We start from the raw sequence: 19,632 nt of genomic DNA on the forward strand, positions 1-19,632 counted from the left end.
AATGAGTTTTAGCTTTAATGTTTAAGTTTGATTTGTATTTCTGTATTTGTGTGTTAAGAAAAAATCAAGTTGAGTTTTAGTTTCACTTTAAAAGGTGCCTGCATTTCTAATGAGAGTTTACAACTATAAGAGAAGTACACCCACAGTGCTGTTAGGGAGGGATTTTGACCTAGCAACAGTGAAGGAATGGTGATATATTTCCAAGTCAGAATGATGAGTGGCTTGGAGGAGAACTTCCAGGTGGTGGTGTTCCCATGCATCTGCTGCTCTTGTCCTTCCAGATGGTAGCGGTCGTGGATTTGGAAGGTGCTGTCTAAGGAGCCTTGGTAAATTCCTGCAGTGATCTTGTAGATGGGACACTCTGCTGCCATTGTGCATTGGTGGTGAGGGGAGTGAATGTTTGTGGATGGGGCATCAATTAAACAGACTGCTTTGTCCTGGATGGTGTTGAGCTTCTTGAGTGTTGTTGGAACTGCAATCATCCAGGCAAGTGGAGCGTATTCCATCACAATCCCGACTTGTGCCTTGTAGATGGTGGACAGGCTTTAGGGAGTCAGGAGGTGAGTTACTCACTGCAGGATTCCTAACCTCTGACCTGTTGTTGTAGCCACAGTATTTGTATGTCCAGTTCAGTTCCTGGTCAATGGTAACCCCCAGAATCCCCCCTACTGTGGGATTCAGCGATGGTAATGCTATTGAATGTCAAGAGGCGATGGTTTGGTTCTCTCTTGTTGGAGATGGCCATTGCCTGGCACTTGTGTGGCGCAACACATTATTTGCCACTTGTCAGCCCAAGCCTGGATATTGTCCAGGTCTTGCTGTACTTGGACATGGACTGCTTCTAAGCATCCATATCCAAAAAAATTGCCTTCTCATCTCCTTATTTGGGACACTGGTTTTTACTCTGCTGTGGTGGGATTTGCCCTGGCTCTATGGATGACTAGTCCAATGACAATACCACTATACCACTGCTTCCCCAGTGCAAGATCATGCAACTCATGGAATAAAGTAACGAGATTCATGCTCATTAAGTGTATTGAAAATTACTCTTTAAAGTTCCATTGAATTAATGTAGCAAATGGTAATTCACAAGATGATTTGTACTGTCCAAGGCCATTCATTAGTGTTGTTAAAACAGCTTCACTCACCTTGAAATGTCATGGATTTAGTTGTTTCTGTCTAGTGTTGAAGTTTTTACCTCATCCGAGCCACCTTCATCCCTCTGTTAAAAACCAGTGTCCCAAATAAGGAGATTAGAAGGCAATATTTTCTTGGATATCGATGATTAGAAGCAGCCAGAATTTTGAAAAATATTTTAAGAAAGCTTTTTTGTATCAGTAAGGTGGGATGCAATAGCGGTCTTCAGAAATAGAACTGGTTTTGAAAAAGTAAATGAAGAGAACCGGTTTCCACTGGCAGGAGGAATGGTGATCAGTGGACGCAGATTTAAGGTATTGGCAAAAGAACTAGAGGGGAGATGAGAAGTTATGATCTGGAATGTACTGCCAGAAAGGGTGGTGAAAGCAGATTTAATAGTAATTTTAAAAAGGGAATTGCATATATACTTGAAAAGGAAGTTTTTGCAGCAGCTATAGGGAAAAGAGCAGGGGAGCAGAACTAATTGGATAGCTCTTTCAAATAACAGGCACAGTCATAATGGGTTGAATATGCTACTTCTGTGTTGTATAATTCTATAATGCAATACATGATGGAGGACAGCCAGGGAAGATGAGCACTGAAGATTTGTTCGATGTGATGCTTCTGTTAAGAAACATGAGTGGTTTGAATTTGTGTTGGCCCCACTGCAGTTTTGAATAACTTCAGAATATTTTTAGCTCTACAGAAGACAGCCAAGGTACTGTCTGTATTAACACAGAGCAGCTTGCTGATGTAATCCCTTTCTGTGTTACACTCAAGATCTGTCCATATTAACACAGATCTCTGCTGATGTAATCCCTTTCTGGGTTACTCTTGAGATATTGTCTCCATTAACATAAAGCTGTTTACTGGTGTAATCCCTTTCTGGGTTACGGTCTCAAGAGATACTGTCTGTATCAACATAGAACTGTTTCCTGGTGTATTCCCTTTCTGGGTTACTCTCTTGAGAGATGATGTCTGTATTAACACAAAGCTGTTTACTAGTGTAATCCCTTTATGGGTTACAGTCTCGAGAGATACTGTCTGTATTAACACAGAACTGTTTCCTGGTGTATTCCCTTTCTGGGTTACTCTAAAGATACTGTAGGTATTATCATAGAATGGTTACAGCACAAGAGGCTATTTGGCCCATTGTGTTTGTGCCAGCTCTCTGTAAGAGCAACTTAGCTGGCCTAACTCCCTCGCTCTTTTCCTGTAACCTGCAAATTTTTATCTTCGGATAATTATCCAATTCCCTTTTGAAGTCCACGATTGACTCTGCTTCCACCACACTCTCAGTTCATAATACTTCCAAGTTTTGTGCCATCTGCAAATTTTGAAATTGTGCCCTGTACACCCAATTTTGGGTCATTAATATAGATCAAGAAAAACAGTGATCCTAATACCAACCCCTGGGGAACCATATCTTCCTCCAGTCCACAAGGCAACCATTCACCACTGCTCTCTGTTTCCTGTCACTCAGCCAACTTCATATCCATGCTACCACTGTCCCTTTAATTCCATGTACTTTGACTTCACTGACAAACCTGTTATATGGCACCTTATCAAAGGTCTTTTGGAAGTCTATCCGCATCAACAGCATTGCCCTCATCAAACCACTATTATTTCATCTAAAAACTCAATCAAATTAATTAATTTTGATTTGTTCTTAATAAATCCTTGGCTCTCCTTAATTAACCCACATTTATCCAAGGGGCAATTTTGTTAATTTTGTCCTGGGTTATCGCTTCTAAAAGCTTTGCCATGACTGAAGTTCAACTGACTGGCCTGTAGATGCTAGGTTTATCCTTATACCCTTTCTTGAACAAGAGTATAATGTCTACAATTCTCCATTCATCTGACATCACCCTGTATCTAGGAGGATTGGAAGATTATGGCTGGTGTCACTGCAATTTCTACCCTTACTTCCGTCAATACTGTTGGCTGTATCAGATCCAGTTCCAGTGACTTACTAGCTTTAAATTCAGCCAGTCTTTCTAATATCTCCCTTTTATCAAATTTTAGCCCAAACAGCGCCTCAGCTACCTCCCTCATCTTTTGCTACAACTTTGGTGGCATCATCTTCTTTGGTAAAAACAGATGCCAAGTACCCATTTAGTACCTCAGCTATGCTCTCTGCCTCCGTGCAACAATTACCCTTTTGGTCCCCAGTCGGCCCTACTCCTACTCCTGGGGTATGTGTCAAGGGTAGCCCCTTCTGCAGGAGTCAGCCATATCCTACTTCATAATTGGATGGATAACTGCAGAGTACTTGACCCTCACCCAGCTCTCACATGTGGCTCCACAAAGCTGCTTTGAGCATGACAGTGGCCATACCCTGGTAACTGCAAGAGGTGAAGGAGCATGTGGGCTGGTCCACATGTGAGGGAGAAATCCTATCTCCAACTACCCTTTTTCAAGTGCACAAAAAAAACTGCCTTGACAAGTGGGGCAGAGGAAATAGTATTTCTGTATTGGCACTGAAAGCATCACAGCACAGCTGTGCAGACAGCTGTAAAGTTCATTGGCACAGGTGCAGAAGGTACTGCAGATCATCCACTGCGGTCAATTGCATCTCACTTTTCTTAACTTGTCAAGCCACCGGGAACAGATGTACAAGACTGAGAGTGTGGGGCTGGCCAATCGCAATCTATCTCCATTGTAATCAACTCATGCGCAGGCTTTTCTTGTGCACACGCCTTACCAACTCCTTCATACACATCGCGTTGGAATGCAATTCTTTGGTATTCACCCACACACTATAGTATATTGTGGGCAAGACATATAAGAGGGAAAAAACAAGAACACTACTTTGCTGTTCGAAGGCATACATTTCAAGAAGCTAAGAATACAGGCAGCAAAGCACAAAACATAAGCTAGAAAGATTGGGCAGTCCCAATAAAATGAGACAGTTCATTCTTGCCCATACTGTGGAAAGCCATGCAGGTCTGCAATCGGGCTCCACAGCCATGTTAGAAAGCACAACAGATGACTTGAACGATGCAAGATGCAGCCACCTTTGATAACGAAAGGAAACTGACAACAGATATTTATGTGCCGATAGAAGACTTTTGGATTCCCTTTTATGTCGACTGCCAGCCTCTTCTCATACTTTCTCTTTACTGCTGGTATTTTATTTTCCACTTTCCTTCTGGTTCTCACTAGTATTAGCCATCTGACACCTGTCATATGCAATCTTTCTCTGCTGCATCTTAATCCCTTTCTCTTTTGTCATCCAGGGAGCTCTGGATTTGTTAGTCTTAACCTTTCATCCTCAAGCGAATGTACCTCGACTGTACCCACACTATCTCCTCTTTAAAATCTGCCCCTTGTCCAATTACAGTTTTGAATTTTCAATTGCAGAGCTGTTTACTGTTGTAATCATTTTCTGTATTTGTCTCAAGAGATACTGTGCATATTAACACAGAGCTGTTTACTGATTTAAGTGCTTTCTGTGTTATAGTTAAGATATTTTCTGTATTAACAAATATAGCTATTTGCTGGTGTAATCGCTTTCAGTGTTTTACTCGAGATATTGTCCATATTAACACAAAGCTGTTTGCTGGTGTAATCCCTTCTTGTGTTACACCCGAATGATACTGTCCGTATTAAAACAGCTATTTACTGTTGTAATCTTTTTCTCGCTTACACTTGACCTCCTGTCCATATTAAAGCAGCTGTTTACTGGTGCATTTCCTTGTGGAGTTTTTAGTACCATCTTTCCAATGATGTAGCATTTGCTTCTGTAAGCAGATTTTTGTACGCAATGATTCACAAACAAGTTTTCTTTGTACTCTTGTCCTCGGAGATGAATCTCCCAATGATCTATTAGCTGTTTCAGTTTGTAATAAGTTGTTTACTGCATTGAACATTTTGCACCTTAGAGCTTCAGAAGTTAGAAGGGGACTACTTGGCCCATCGTACCTGTGTTAACTCTTTGCCCAATCAATTTGAGACTAATTCCACTGCCGCATATTTTGTCCATAGCCCTGTATGCCCAGCTGCTTCAAGTATTTATCTGTTCTTCTTTTCAAAGATGTAGTCTCCCCACATTTGGAAAAGCATTCTGTGCTCTATCATGCTCTATCAACTCTCGATAGAAAAATGTCTCTGAACCACTCTTCTAGCTCTCAGCAACAATCAAAAACATCTTGGCTTCCCAATCAGTGAAAGTAGGCTTTCTCTATTCACCCTCTGACCAAAACTCTTCATAAATTGTAAAGACTTCTAGTAAGCTAGAGTCCATAAATAAAAGATAGGTAAGAATTCCAGGAGTAAATTAAGGAGAAATTTCTTTACTCAGCAAATAGTTAGAATGTAGACCACATTATCACAGGAAGTAGTTGAAGCAAATAGCTTAGATGCTTTTAAAAGGAAACAAGATGAGTTGGTGTGAAAAAAAGAAATGGAAAGATATGCTGAGCCTGAATGATAGATAGAATGGGAGGAGGTTTGTGTGGAGCATAAGCATAAGCACAGGTCATTTGGGTGGATAGCCTTTTTCTGTACTGTATATTCTATGTTCCAGTGCAAATAATCCCAGTATTTGAGTCTGTTGTCCTGCTGTCCTTTACCATCTCTTTTGCTGTCGTCTTTGAACTGGCAACAGTTTTTGAGATTATGGCACACATGATTATGCGTAGTCCATGAGTTTATGGAGTGAACTTTCAAAGTACTTTCACGCAAGTAGCTATGTGAGGCCCAACAAGTGACAGGTGCCAAAAGTATAAAATAAGTATAACAGAATCAAAATGACCATGGCCATAAAAGGCAAGTCCTACAGAATGGTGAGCTTTCTTCTGAATCTGAAGTAGGATATATTGAAAGAATGATTTGGAAGTGATCCTGGTGGTGGTGGTGGTGGTCCATTTATTGTTGCATCCTATATAATTATATGTAAACAAGGTCTCAAGAGTCACTTACGTGAGTTCCACCTCATAACTCATAGTTTGTGTTCTCTGGTGTAGTTGTGGTGTTTTGGGAAAGGAATAAAGTTCACAAAGAAATTGATGATCAGAGATGTTACCCAGTTGGTAGAAATCCCACCTCTGTGTCTGAAGGTTGTTGGTTCAAGACCCAATCCTGAACTCGAGCATATGAGCCAGGCTGATACTCCAGTGCAGTACTGAGAGAGTCTTGCACTATCTGAGGTAACACCTTTCAAATGAGATGTTGAGCCAAGGTCTCATCTGCCTTCAGATGGATGTAGCAGGGGAGTTCCTTCCTGGTGTCCTGGCCAATATCTTCACCAACAAATCACCACTAAAACAGATTAACTGGTCATTATCTAATTTCTGTTGCTAGGACTTTGCTGTGTGAAAATTGGCTGCCATACATCCTACATTAAAACAGTGCACTTCAAAGAGTACTTAATTGGCTGTAAACCACTTTGGCATGTCCTGAGCTCATGAAAGGCGCTATAGAAATGAAAGTCTTTCTTTCATTAGTGTAGAGCAGCAGGCCATGGATGAGCCATGTTTGAATGCGAATGATTTTCGGGACAGCTAAAATGGAGCACTACGAACGATGTCAGTCCTGTGATGACCGTATTCTACCATTCTCTCGCAGTACTTTGATTTAAGAATGTAAAACATGCCCCTTATGTATCCCTGCTAAATTTGCCCAACAATTGCTGGCACAACCAATTAGTATCAAATTGTGGAATCAAACAGTACAGAAGGAGGTCAGTCAGCCCATTGTGGCTGTACTGACATTTTGAAAGGGTTGTCCAATTAGTTCCGTTCCCCACTGTCTTGGTCAACGTTTATCCCTCTCCCAATATTGCTTATGTGGTTAATGTGATCTTACTGTATTCAAATTGTGTTTTCTATGTTACAAAGGTAACTAACTATGCTTCAGAAGTACTTTGGGATGTTCTGAGGTTGTGGAAGGTGCTATAAAAAATGCAAGTCTTTCTTTTCTTTCAGTGGTATATGTTACCAGGCAACATGTACAATTTATTAAAGAATTAAATAGTTGGTTGTTCCTGTGATGTATGGTAACTAAAAGCCTCCTATCAGACAGGTGGTGAGGAGCTATTGATATGGGTTCCTTTACTTAATTTAGAACCTTTAATGTTTGTTTTCCAGATACTTGTGTGGTTTTGAGGACTATTGCAAGTCTGCGAACATTCAATTTCCCACATCACTACAAGGGAACATTAAAACAGAGAAACAGAAAAAAGAATGTGAAAAAGGTCATGACAACCTCGATCATAAAGGTGAAAAAGAAACAGTTCAAAACACTAAGCCAGCAACAGTTGAAGTTGAGAATGAAAATGAGGATGAAAGCAAAAACATTCATCATGATGATGAACTAAAGGATCAGGAAATGAAATCCTTGAAGGCAAGTACTGAATAGTGTGTGTGTGTGCATGTGAATTGCCGCAGGGCACTGGAGTAGTAAGGGTGTCCTTAAAATATCTCCCGTCGAAGGTGAGGGTGGCAATTCTCGGCTGTTACTTTCAATCATCACCAGGCCAAATTGCTCTCATTTAGTTATATCAGTCTCAGTTTGTTAGACTGCTACGAGCTTTAAGAAGAAAAAAAGGGAGTTGATGGTGACCTAATTTTAAATGCAACCCTTTGTATTGAATCCCGAGTACAGAATTATCCCCTTGGCTAGAAAAACTAGGATTGTTTTGCGTAGAGCAAAGAATATTCAGTGATTCTATTCATGGGATAATTGATAGAGGGGTCCAAATCATGAAGGGTTTTCACAAAGTGAATAAGGAGAAACAGCTTCCGTGGCAGGAGGGTTGGTAACCAGAGGGTACAGATTTAAGGTAGTTGACAAAAAAAAAGGTACATTGAGGAGGAACCTTTTTTATGCATCAAGTTGTGAGGATCTGGAATATGTTGCCTGAAAGGGCGGTGGAAGCAAATTCACTGGTAACTTTCAAAAGGAAATTGGATAAATACTTGAAGTCGAAGTTGTTGCAGGGCTGTGTGGGAAGGAAAGGGAAGTAGGACTAATAGATAGCTCTTTTCAAAGAGCACTGCATCAAATGGCCTCCTTCTGTTTTGTATCATTCAGTGAATCTATGACAGTTTGAACATAAGAGCATGAGAAATAGGAGCAGGAGTAGACCATACGGCCCTTTGAGCCTGCTTTGTCATTCAGCACAATCATGGCTGATCAGCCTTTACTCCATTTTGCTGCCCGCTCCCCATATCCCTGGGTTCCAAGAGAGACCAAAAACCTGTCTATCTCAACCTTAAATATATTCAACGTTAGAGCATTCACAACCCTCTTGGGTAGAGAAATCCAAAGATTCACAACCCTTTTGAGTGAAGAAATTTCTCCTCATCTCAGTCCTAAATGATCAGTGCCTTATCCTGAGATTATGACCATCGTGTTCTAGATTTCTCAGCAAGGGGGGGAAAAACCTCTCAGGATCTACCCTGTCATGTTCTTTCAGAACCTTGTGTGTTTCATTGAGATTATCTCTCTTCTAAACTGCAATGAGTATAGGCCCAACCTGCTCAACCTTTCTTTATAAGACAAACCCCTTCATCCCAGGCATCAGCCTAGTGAGCCTTCTCTGCCTCCAATGCAGATATATCCCTCTTACAATAACAATATCAGAAGGGTACACGATACATTAGGTGTAGCCTCATCAATGTCCTGGACAGTTGTAGCAAGACTTTCCTACTTATACACTCTATCCTCCTTGCAATAAAGGCCAACATTCCATTTGCCTTCCTAATTACTTCTTGTATCCGCATGCATACTTTTTGAGATTTATATACCAAGACACCCAGATCCCTCTGTACCACAGCATTCTGCAGTCTCTCTCAGGTTAAATAATATTCTGCTTTTCTATTTATCCTCTAAAGTGGACAACCTCAAATTTTCCCACATTATCCTCCTCTTGCCAAAGTCATTAACCTATCTATATCCTATCTCCATCTCTTTGGGGCAGATTTTCATGGTTGAGAGAGGCACTGGGAGTCAGGAATTTCCCTGACCCTGCAATCCCTTCTCCACGCTGGAGGAGCATGTTTTCTGTGACAGGGAGGTGAGCATTGGCGGGAGACAGGCCTGTCACTTCCAAGTACAGGCCAAAGGTGGCAATGGAGGCAGGCAGAGGCAGACCTTCCTCTGTTTATTGGGATATCGGCCCAGCTGTATTCATGGTTGTTCGGCCCTGTAACCCCCACCACCCACTCCCCATGCATGCCCACTCACCCAGTATCCCTTGGCACAAAACTCATGAACCATGAGAGTTCATGAGTTCGCTTCTCAGAAGTCTAAGGACACATTGTCAGAATTATCTTTTTCACATTTTGGACTTAAAGGGACTTTAACAGATGAAAATACAGGCTCTTCCCCAAAGTACAGGGGTCATCATACAGGACACTGATCTCATCCTGGTTTAAGTGCAGCCATCCTAATGAAATTGCTCTGACTTTCCTGAATACTGGTGCCAGTGCCCCATGAATCAAAGCTCCTTCTTCCCTTAGCACTTTTTCTTTTGAGCTCTAACTTGCTTTAATTCTCTAATTTGCTTGACCGTCTGCCAATTGACCCTGTGCTCAGGTAACGATCCAGAGATTATTACCTTTAAGGTTCTGTTTTATTTTGGATCCTAATCCCTCAAATTCTCTCAGTAGAACATCATTCCTGGTTTTGTGTATGTCATTGGTTTTTATGTGGACTATGACAACTGGATCCTCCCACACCACTTCAAATTTGTCTCCAGCTGCGAGGAGCTATCCTTCAGCCTGGCACTGGGCAGGTGACACAACCTTCGGAACTCCTGGTTGTGGTTACAGAGAACAGTATCTATCTTCCTGTGTTTATTGTCCCCTTTCACGACCACGTTCCTTTTTCACTTGCCCCTCTTGAATGGCATCCTGCGTCTGGTGCCATTGTCACTTTGTTCATCCACCCTACAGTCCATGTCCTCATTCGTACAGGTAGCAAGTACCTTGTACCTGTTGTTTAAAGTTAAGGTCCGAGGCTTCCCCATTGCTATATGCTGGATCCACATACCTGCCCATACCCCTGTCCCTGATCATTAATCAACTCTAAAGTTCTACTTAACTTAAGGGGTATGACTGCCTCCTGGAACCAGGTGAGATAATTCTCCTCCTCCCTGATGCCCTGTAATGTCTATAGCTCAGATTGCAGCCCAGCAACTCTGGGCCAAAGTTGCTCGAGCTACAGACACTTTGCGCAATATGGTTGCCCTGAACTGTAATGCATTCCACAAACTCCCACACATTTCATTCATGGTACACCACCTTCCCTGCCATGTCTGTCTAACCTTATTTAGTTATTTAATTACTTAACTAAATTAGTAACTAGCAAGCTAAAGTAACAGAAGTAACAGACTCCTTGGTTGGGGACAAAAGAAAAAACACTCATCAGCTACTGAAGATAAAACAAAAAGCAGCACCTTCTTCCTGCTCTACACCAAACCCCCACTTGTACCAAATTCCTGACTGAACACTGCAGCAGCAAACTCTTTGAGTGCATCAGCAAATATTGCCATTTGTGCCTTTCATACGACCGTCAATGCACCTCCCTGATAAGAGATCAGATTGGGTTTTACTCTTGTTTTTCCTTCTCTTTGCTCTGACCAGAGAACTGTTGGCAAGCTATTGGCACAAACCCAGGCATGGGTGAAGTGAAAATTGGAGGAACTGAAAACCATATATATCACAGTGTATGGCTATATACAATCAGCCTTGCTACCAGCTAATCTCCAAGTTATCAAAGACTTCAGTTAGCCCCCTCATTACGTCAAATGGAGGCACATCTCTGTTGCCCAAGACACCCAGCGCATATATACAGGAACCCTATCCCATGGTGCCTGCCATGGTTCTGTGTGTAGCACTCTCACTTTGGAGTTAGAAAATTGTCAGTTCAAATCCCCGCTAGGGAGACTAAAGAACATGATCCAGCCTGACATTCTGATGGAGTGCTGCACTGTCAGAGGTGCCGCCTTTTAGATGAGACTGAGGACTTGATCTCCTGTCTCTGTGGACCTAAATACCCAATGGGATTATTTTTATGAAGAGCAGAGGAGTTATCCCAGTGTCCAGGCCTAAGGTTATTCCTCAGCCAACACCACATTTTCAAAAAGATGATTTGGTCATTATTTTATTGAGCTTTATGGAATCCTGCTCTGTGCAAATTGGCTGCCAGTTTCTTCCATTACAACAATGACTATACTTCAAAAGATATGTAATCGGCTGTAAAGCGATTTGAGATATCCTGAGATCGTGAAAGGTGCTATGTAAATGCAAGTCAGTTTTTCCCGATGCAGTTATGAGTGTGATAGTGAACCCCTGCACCTTATGCAAAAACACTCATGGCAAGCAATAATCCTGACCTTGATATATGAGACGGTCTGTCTTTAATAATCCTGGGATGGATAAACACAATGAAGATGAATAAGCTGCTCCTGTTCCAAGCACTCGCTGTTGGGAATCTAGCCTAACAATACATGGTGAAGTTGCTTTGCACTAGCAAATAGCCACAAAATGACCCAGAGGCCTCCAATTCCCGGAGGTCAACAGAGAGCCAAAGCTGATTCCAAATGTGATTTCAAGTATAATTGAGCATATGGAGAAGGTGATCAGGCCAGTTTTGAGACATGGCATGCTAGTATTTTAAAGTCAAGCTTAAAATTCCACAATTCATACGAGACGTGACTGAGATCTCATCATACCAAGTATTTAAATAGCCAATAAATCCCAGTTTTGACAGTCTATATTTTATTGCCTGCCAACAATGAGTCTATCTTGGCAACCCTCATACAATATCACCAAAACAGATCTTCTGGTCATTATGATATTATTGTTTGTGGGAGTTTGCTTTGTGAAAATTGATTTCCCCTTTCCTATATTAGAACAGTGACCATACTTCAAAAATACTTTATTGACAGTAAAGCGTTTTGGGGCTTCCTGTGGTCGTGAAAGGTACTGTATAAATACAAGCCTTTCTTTTATTGAAATCCACAATGTAATGATAGTGGCTTATTCGAAGTATAAGGGCTGGGGGACAACATTGGCATCTTCAGCAAGATAGGTTGTGAGGCAGAAATAGGGGAGAGAAAATGCAGCATTGAATCTGTTTCCATAGTAACACAGATGGGGTCATACTTTCACAGTTTCTTCACATTGTTATGAAACTGATGAAGGAAGAACTTACACACAGGGTCCTTGAACTAGCAAACGGTGCACTGCATCCGTAATTCCCAGATATCTACACTCCTCCAATTCTGACCTGTTGCACCTCCCTTTTCTCCATCATTCCGACATTGGCGACTGTGCCTTTAGCCATCTGGACTCTTAAGCTCTGGAATTCCCTCTCTAAACCTCTTTGTCTCTCTCCTTTACAGCAGTGCTTAAAATCCACCTCTTTGGCCAAGCTTTTCATCATCTGTCCTCATATCTCCTCCTGTGTTTTGGTATCAAATTTTTGTTGATAATGCTGTGGGAAGCGCCTTGGATCATTTTACTACTTTGAAAGGCGCAAGTTGTTGCTTAGGAACTTCCCCTGCTCATGGGTACTTTATTAATTGAAAACAGTCAACAAGATCATTATTTTCTATTGCCAAAATGTGACTGATGATAAGCAGAGCTTCACACCCTGTCACCTTTACACCATAGCCTCTGCTTTGTTCCCCATGGGGTGATCATTAAACAAAATACTAGTATTAGGGCTGCTTATTCATATAAAGCATAAATAGGCAGTGTATGCCTCATTATTGTCAACAGTGGTTCAACGGTAGCATTCCAGCCTGTGAGTTAGAAGGTTATGACTTCAAGCCCCCTCCTGAATTCAAGCACATAATCCAGCTAGGCGTTACTTGGGGAATGCTGCACTGCCCAAACCCCTCTTACAGATAAGATGGTTAGCCCTCTCAAATGGATGTAAAAGAGCAATGGAATTCACCTCCGTGTCCTGCCCAACTTTTGTCCCTCAACCAATACAATCAATGAGCCATGAAAATTTATTAACCTGTTCTTTATCTCATCATTACATATGAACATACGAAATAGGAGCAGAAGTAGGCCATTCGACCCCTTGAGCCTGCTCCGCTATTCATTTGGATCATGGCTGATCTGTTTGTGTTTCGAATTCCATATTCTCATCTACGCCCAATAACCTTTGATTCCCTTGCTTAACAAGAATCTATCTACCTCTGCCTTAAAAATATTCAATGACCCTGCCTCTGCCGCCTTCTGAGGCAGAGAGTTCCAAAGTCACACAACCCTCAGAGAAAAAAATTTCTCCTCATCTCTGTTCTATAAGGACAACCCCTAATGTTAAAATCAGTGCCCCCTAGTTCTGGACTATTGTTTGTGGGACCTTGCTGTGCGCAAATTGTGGTTGTGAAAGGTGCTAAACTGATCAATTATTTTTCTTTCTTGGCTGTTGTGTTTGTCTACATAACAACAGAGACTGTGCTTCAAGAATATTTTACTTCCTTCTATGTTGCAAAATCCTATGATTCATTGATTGGGGCTCTGCCTTGGCCCTGTGTGTGGCTGGCTCTCAACTAAAAATCTCATGTTCAGTACTGACAACTTTGTTAAACACAGTACGTATAATGAACCATTTAGAGCAGGGAAGTACCAAAATCAGTCACTGGTTTAAGAGACCCTGGCCCTTTCTGAAAGATGAAACCTGCTAACTATTTATAATCCCACTGAGAACTAGAAATACCTATAATGTGACTTTGGGTGATAATTTGTGGAAACCTGATAATCTGCCAAGAATGCTTATTCACCAAAAAAAATGCAGTAGTTCAGTGTGCCCCTTCCCTGACGAGCTGCTAATCTCACCAGGGGCGAGTGGGTTCCCCTGCTCTCCCTTGTCCCCGCATGAGGAGACGGGCGACTACGTCGGAGTGAGACGGAGACTGAGTAAATAGCGAATTAGGTTCACGTGGGAATTCAGTGCACAGGGGAAAGAGGCGTGGTATACATAGGAATTATTAGTTAATTAAGTGAGTAATTAAATTAAGTTAAATAACATAAGTAACAATGGCAGGATGGGTGTTATGTTGCAGCTGTCAGATGTGGGAGCTTTTGGACACTAAGGTGAACCAGAGCAAACAAATCTGCAGAAAATTTAAGCAACTAGCGGAACTCTGGATTAGAATTCTGGACTATTGACCTGGAAGCCGAACGATAGACACTGCGCAACATAAGGGAGGGGGACAAATACCTAGGACTTTGTTTCAGAAGACAGTCACGCCTTTTAGAATAGAGGCACCTGTTTTGGTCAGCAGTGAGGGACAGGAGGATGTGACCATGAGTGAGGTGGGTAATAGGACTGAGCAGACAGTAGTGTAGGGACCTCAGACTTTGCAGTTGTCAAACAGTTTTGATGTGCTCACAACCTGTGTGGGTGAAATGAAAGCGAGGTCTGCAAGGTGGATGAGCAGGCTGGCCATGGCACCATGGTACAGGAAGCCATTCAAGTGGGGAAGTAAACAGGAATGTAGTGGTAATAGGGGACAGTATAGTGAGGGAGATTGACACTGTTCTCTGCAGCAAAAGGTGAGAGTCCAGAAGGCTGTGTTGCCTGCCCGGTGCCAGGTTTCAGGACATCTGCTCAGGACTGGAGGGGAACTTGCAGTGGGAGGGGGAGGATCCAGTTGTCATGGTCCATGTAGGTACCAACGACTTAGGCAGGACAAGGAAAGGAGGTTTTACATAGTCAGTATGAGAAGCTAGATACCAAATTAAAAAGAAGAACCTCAAAGGTAATAACCTCTGGATTATTACCTGAGCCATGTTCAAATTGGCATAGGACAAATAAAATTAGGGAGATGAATGTGTGGCTCAAAGATTAGTGTGGAAGAAGTGGGTTCCAGTTTGTGAGGCACTGGCACCAATATTGGAGCAAGTGGGGGCTGTACAGTTGGGATGGCCGACACCTGAACCGTGCTGAGATGAGTGTTCTTGTAAATCGCATAACGAGGGAAGTAAAGAGGATTTTAAACTAAACAAGGGGGCTGAGGGATCAATTTTGGGTAGATGTGGCAAGTCAAGGCAGGGGACCATAATAGTAATATTGGAAATGAGGGCTATAGAATAGCAGGAAGGATGCAGAGAGATAAAACCTAAGAATATACCAATAGTCAAGACTAGATGTTACAAAGATGACAAAACTAAAGGCTCTGAATCTGAATGCACATAGCATTCATGACAAAGTAAATGAATTAATAACCCATATTGAAGCCAATAAATATGATCTGATAGCCATTACGGAGACATAGCTGCAAGCTGACAAAATTTGGGTCCTGAATATTGAGGGGTATAGGACATTCAAGAAGAATAAGAAGCTAGGTAAAGGCGGAGGGGTAGTACTGTTGATCAAAGATGGCATTGGTGCAATATTTAGAGACGATCTTGGTTCAGGAGATCAGGATATAGAATCAGTTTGGAATAGTAGGGGAAAGAAGCCACGAGTGGGAGTGGTCTATAGGCTCCCTAACGGTAGCCATAATTTAGGACAAAGTATACAAGAAGAAATATTGGGTGCTTGTAATAAGGGGATGGCAATAGTCATGGGTGATTTTAATCAACATATGAACTGGAAAAATCAGTTTGGCAGAAGTAGCCTGGATGAGGAGTTCATAGGACACTTCTGAGATAGTTTCTTAGAGCAGCACCTTCTGGAACCAACCAGAGAGCAGGTTATATTAGACTTGGTATTACGTAATGTGACAGGATTAATTAATGCCCTCAGAGTAAAGGCACCCCTAAGTAACAGTGACCACAATATGATTGAATTTTACATCCAGTTTGAAAGTGAGAAGAGTGGGTCTAAGACTAGAATTTTAAACTTAAATAGAGGCAACTATGTGAGCATGAAAGCTGAGCTAGCTGAAGTGAACTGGGATACTAGGCTAAGGGATAGATCAATAGAGAAGCAGTGGCAGACATTTAAGGGGATCTTTCAGAATACTCAGAATAAGTATATACCTGCTATAAAGAAAAATTCTAAAGGCTGGACCCACCATCCGTGGTTAACTGAAGAAGTTAAGGTAAGCATCAAACTTAAGGAAAAAGCATATAACTGGGCAGTGATGAGTGGCAGATTAGATGATTGGTCAGAATATAAAGAATGGCAGAGAATGACTAAAAAGTTAAGCAGGAGTAAGAAAGTAGAGTATGAGAGTAAGCTCATTCAAAATATAAAAACGGAGCTTCTACAGGTGTTTAAAAAGGAAAAGAGTAAGTAAAGTTAATGTTGGTCCTCTAGAGAGTGACAGTAAGGAGTTAATAGTAGATAATAAGGAAATGGCGGATGAAATGAACAAATATTTTGCTTCTGTCTTCACTATAGAAGATACCGAAACCATTCCAGTAATAGCTGAAAATCAGGAGATGGAAGGGAGAGGGGAACTTGGTGAAATTACAATCACTAGGGAAGCGGTACTAAGCAAACTGCGGGCTGACAAGTCTCCGGATCCTGATGGACTTCATCCTAGGGTCTTAAAAGAGGTGGATAATAAGGTAGTAGATGCATTGGTGTTAGTTTTCCATCTTTCCGTAGACTCTGGAATGGTTCCATCAGACTGGCAAGTAACAAGTATAACCCCTCTGTTCAAGAAGGGAGGGAGGCAGAAAACAAGAAAGTCTTGGCCAATTAGCTTGACATCTGTCATGGGGAAGGTGTTAGAATCAATCATGAAGGAGGTTATAGCTGGGCACTTAGAAAAACTCAAGGTAATTGGGAAGAGTCAGCGTGGTTTTTTGAAAGGGAAATCATGTTTAACCAATTTATTGGAGTTCTTTGAAGAAGTAACATGTGCTGTGGATAATGGGGAGCCTGTCGATGTGTACTGTGCTTGGATTTCCAGAAGGCATTTGATGAGGTACCACATCAATGATTATTGTGGAAAACAAAAGCTCATGGTATAATGGGTAACATATTAGTGTGGATAGAAGATTGGTCGGCTGGCAGAAAGCAAAGTATGTATAAATGGGTCATTTTCTGATTAGCAGGATGTTATGAGTGGAGTCCCACAGGGGTCCGTGCTGGGCCTCAACTTTTTACAATTTATATCAATGACTTAGATGAGGAGAGTGAACGCATGGTAGCTAAATTTTCAGATGATGCAAAGATAGGTAGGAAAGTATGTTGTGAAGAGGACACAAGGAGGTTGCAGATGGATATAGATAGGTTGAGTGAATAGGCAAAAATCTGGCAGATGGAGTATAATGTGGGAAAATGTGAAGTTGTTCACTTTGACAGGAAGAATAAAAAAGCAGAGTATTAGTTAAACGGAGAAAGGCTGCAGAATTCCGAGGTGCAGAGGGATCTAGGTGTTCTCGTGCGTGAGTCACAAAATGTTAGTATGCAGGTACAGCAAGTAATTAAGAAGGCTAATAGAATGCTATCCTTTATTACAAGAGGAATTGAACATAAAAGTAAAGGTGTTATGCCTCAGTTATACAGGGCATTGGTGAGGCTGCATCTTGAATACTGAGTGCAGTTTTGGCCTCCTTATTTAAGGAAGGATGGAAATGTGTTGGAGGTGGTTCAGAGGAGGTTTCCTAGATTGATACCTGGAATGAGCAGGTTGTCTTATGAGGAAAGGTCAGACAGACTGGACATGTTTTCACTGGAGTTTAGAAGAGTGATGGGTGACTTGATTGAAGTATATAAGATCCTGAATGGTATTGACAAGGTGGACATGGAAAGGTTGTTTCCTCTTGTGGGTGAGTCCAGAACTCGGAGACACAGTTTTAAAATTAGGGATTGCTCTTTTAGGACAGATATAGGAGAAGTTTTTTCTCGAGGGTTACGCAACTTTGGAATTCTCTGCCTCAGAAGGCAGTGGAGGCAGGATCATTGGATATTTTTAAGGTGGAGGTAGATAGATTCTTGTTACGCAAGGGAATCAAAGGTTATCGAGGGTAGATGGGAATGTGGACTTTGAAACACAAACAGATCAGCCATGATCTTGTTGAATGGCAGGGTGGGCTCGAGGGGCCGAATGGCCTACTTCTGCTCCTATTCCGTATGTTTGTATGTCCTATGTCCATATGTGCTGTGAAAGGGGAACACCTGCATCCCAGGTCCCTGCATCTGGATGGAGAAGCCTGGGAACAGGTCATCCACCAACCAGATGAAAAGAAAATGGGCATGGGTCTTTGCTGCTCATAATGGAGCTGTTTTATCCTCGCAGGCGCGGAAAAAGCACCTGCCAGAATTTACGGCACAGGCGCCAGACACCAGAAAGGACAGCAACAAAGTGAAAATTGAAGAGAGCGAAGAAAGCAAAGAAGATCAGATTGATGCTGTAAGAGATATTCTTCGATGCAAAACTGAAGAATTAAAGACAGAAAAATTGGAGGATAAAGGAAAACATGGGTGAGTGTTTCATAATTTTAAAATTTAAAATTGCAACCTGGCACCCAGTTGCTTGTTCTAGTGAAGTTGTGCTAAACGGTAAATTGTCAATCTGATGGAAACCAGCTTCTAAATCGTGGGATGACAGTATCACAGAATCTTGACAGTGCAGAAGGAGGCCATTCGGCCCATCGAGTCTACACTGGCTCTCTGAAAGAGCATTCCGCCTAGTACCACTCCTCCTCTGCCTTATCCCCGTAACCTTGCACATTCTCTTTTTCAGGTAGCAATCCAATTGATATAATAGATAATTATATATATAATTAATTATAATATAATATAATTATATTTATGTTAAATATAATAATAGCAATCCAATAGCAAATCCAATGACACACCAGCTGAATTTGGAAAAGAGCATCCAATTTGATTGGCCTGGAGCAAGGATGTAATTGTTAAGGTATGTTGCTGTTGCTCCACACCTTGCCAACAATGGAATGACATGACAAGTTGTAGTTACCATCACTGTCGACTTTACCTTTCAGTTACAGCCTTTCAGAATTTCCTTTTGGTACAATGGGCCTTGCCCATTGCCAATCAGACACCAATTTTCCCAACAGTCAGTGGGTTAAATAAAAAAAGTGGGCAATCTTAGACAATAATTGAAAGTGTTTTTGCCATTGTAAAGCTAAGGAGTGTGGGTCTTAATTCAAAGTTGCTTCATAATACCACTAATTAATGCAGCTTAAAATGACCATTCAGCAACTTTCATTCAGATAATATGAGAATTCTGTCCTTTTACCACAGCCATTCCCACTTTGTTGTTCCTTCATTGAAGTGATTGAATAATTCAGTTTTTTTAGTGTGAGCAAATTTCGAATCATTTAGGTGTAGACTCTACTTTGACTTGAAGGAAATCAAGTGGTTCTAATGCAGGGTTGAACTTTGGCACTTCAGGTCAATAAAGTCTGAAACCTGTGAGCAGATCCAGTCAGCATCCTAGCATGTTTATAAACTAATAATAATACCACTAATTAATGCAGCTTAAAATGACCATTCAGCAACTTTTATGAAGGAAAAAAATATTTTTTGGCGAACAATGCCTTTTATTATACCTTATGCTTTAACTGGCTCTGCCCCTTCTCTGTTACAGCAACATACACT

General features: G+C 41.5%; 1 protein-coding gene across 1 annotated transcript in view; it reads left to right on the top strand.

The window, feature by feature from the left end:
* The window catches only part of arid4b (AT-rich interaction domain 4B), a 177,516-nt gene that overhangs the window by 108,058 nt on the left and 49,826 nt on the right, over nt 1–19,632 (top strand). The window contains exons 16-17 of the mRNA XM_078541697.1: nt 7,227–7,482; nt 18,305–18,489. Of these exons, the coding sequence (XP_078397823.1) occupies nt 7,227–7,482; nt 18,305–18,489 (441 nt within the window). The remainder of the gene's footprint in view (nt 1–7,226; nt 7,483–18,304; nt 18,490–19,632) is intronic.

This window comes from Cetorhinus maximus, chromosome 5 (assembly GCF_964194155.1).
Source record: "Cetorhinus maximus chromosome 5, sCetMax3.hap1.1, whole genome shotgun sequence".
Classification (NCBI taxonomy): domain Eukaryota; kingdom Metazoa; phylum Chordata; class Chondrichthyes; order Lamniformes; family Cetorhinidae; genus Cetorhinus; species Cetorhinus maximus.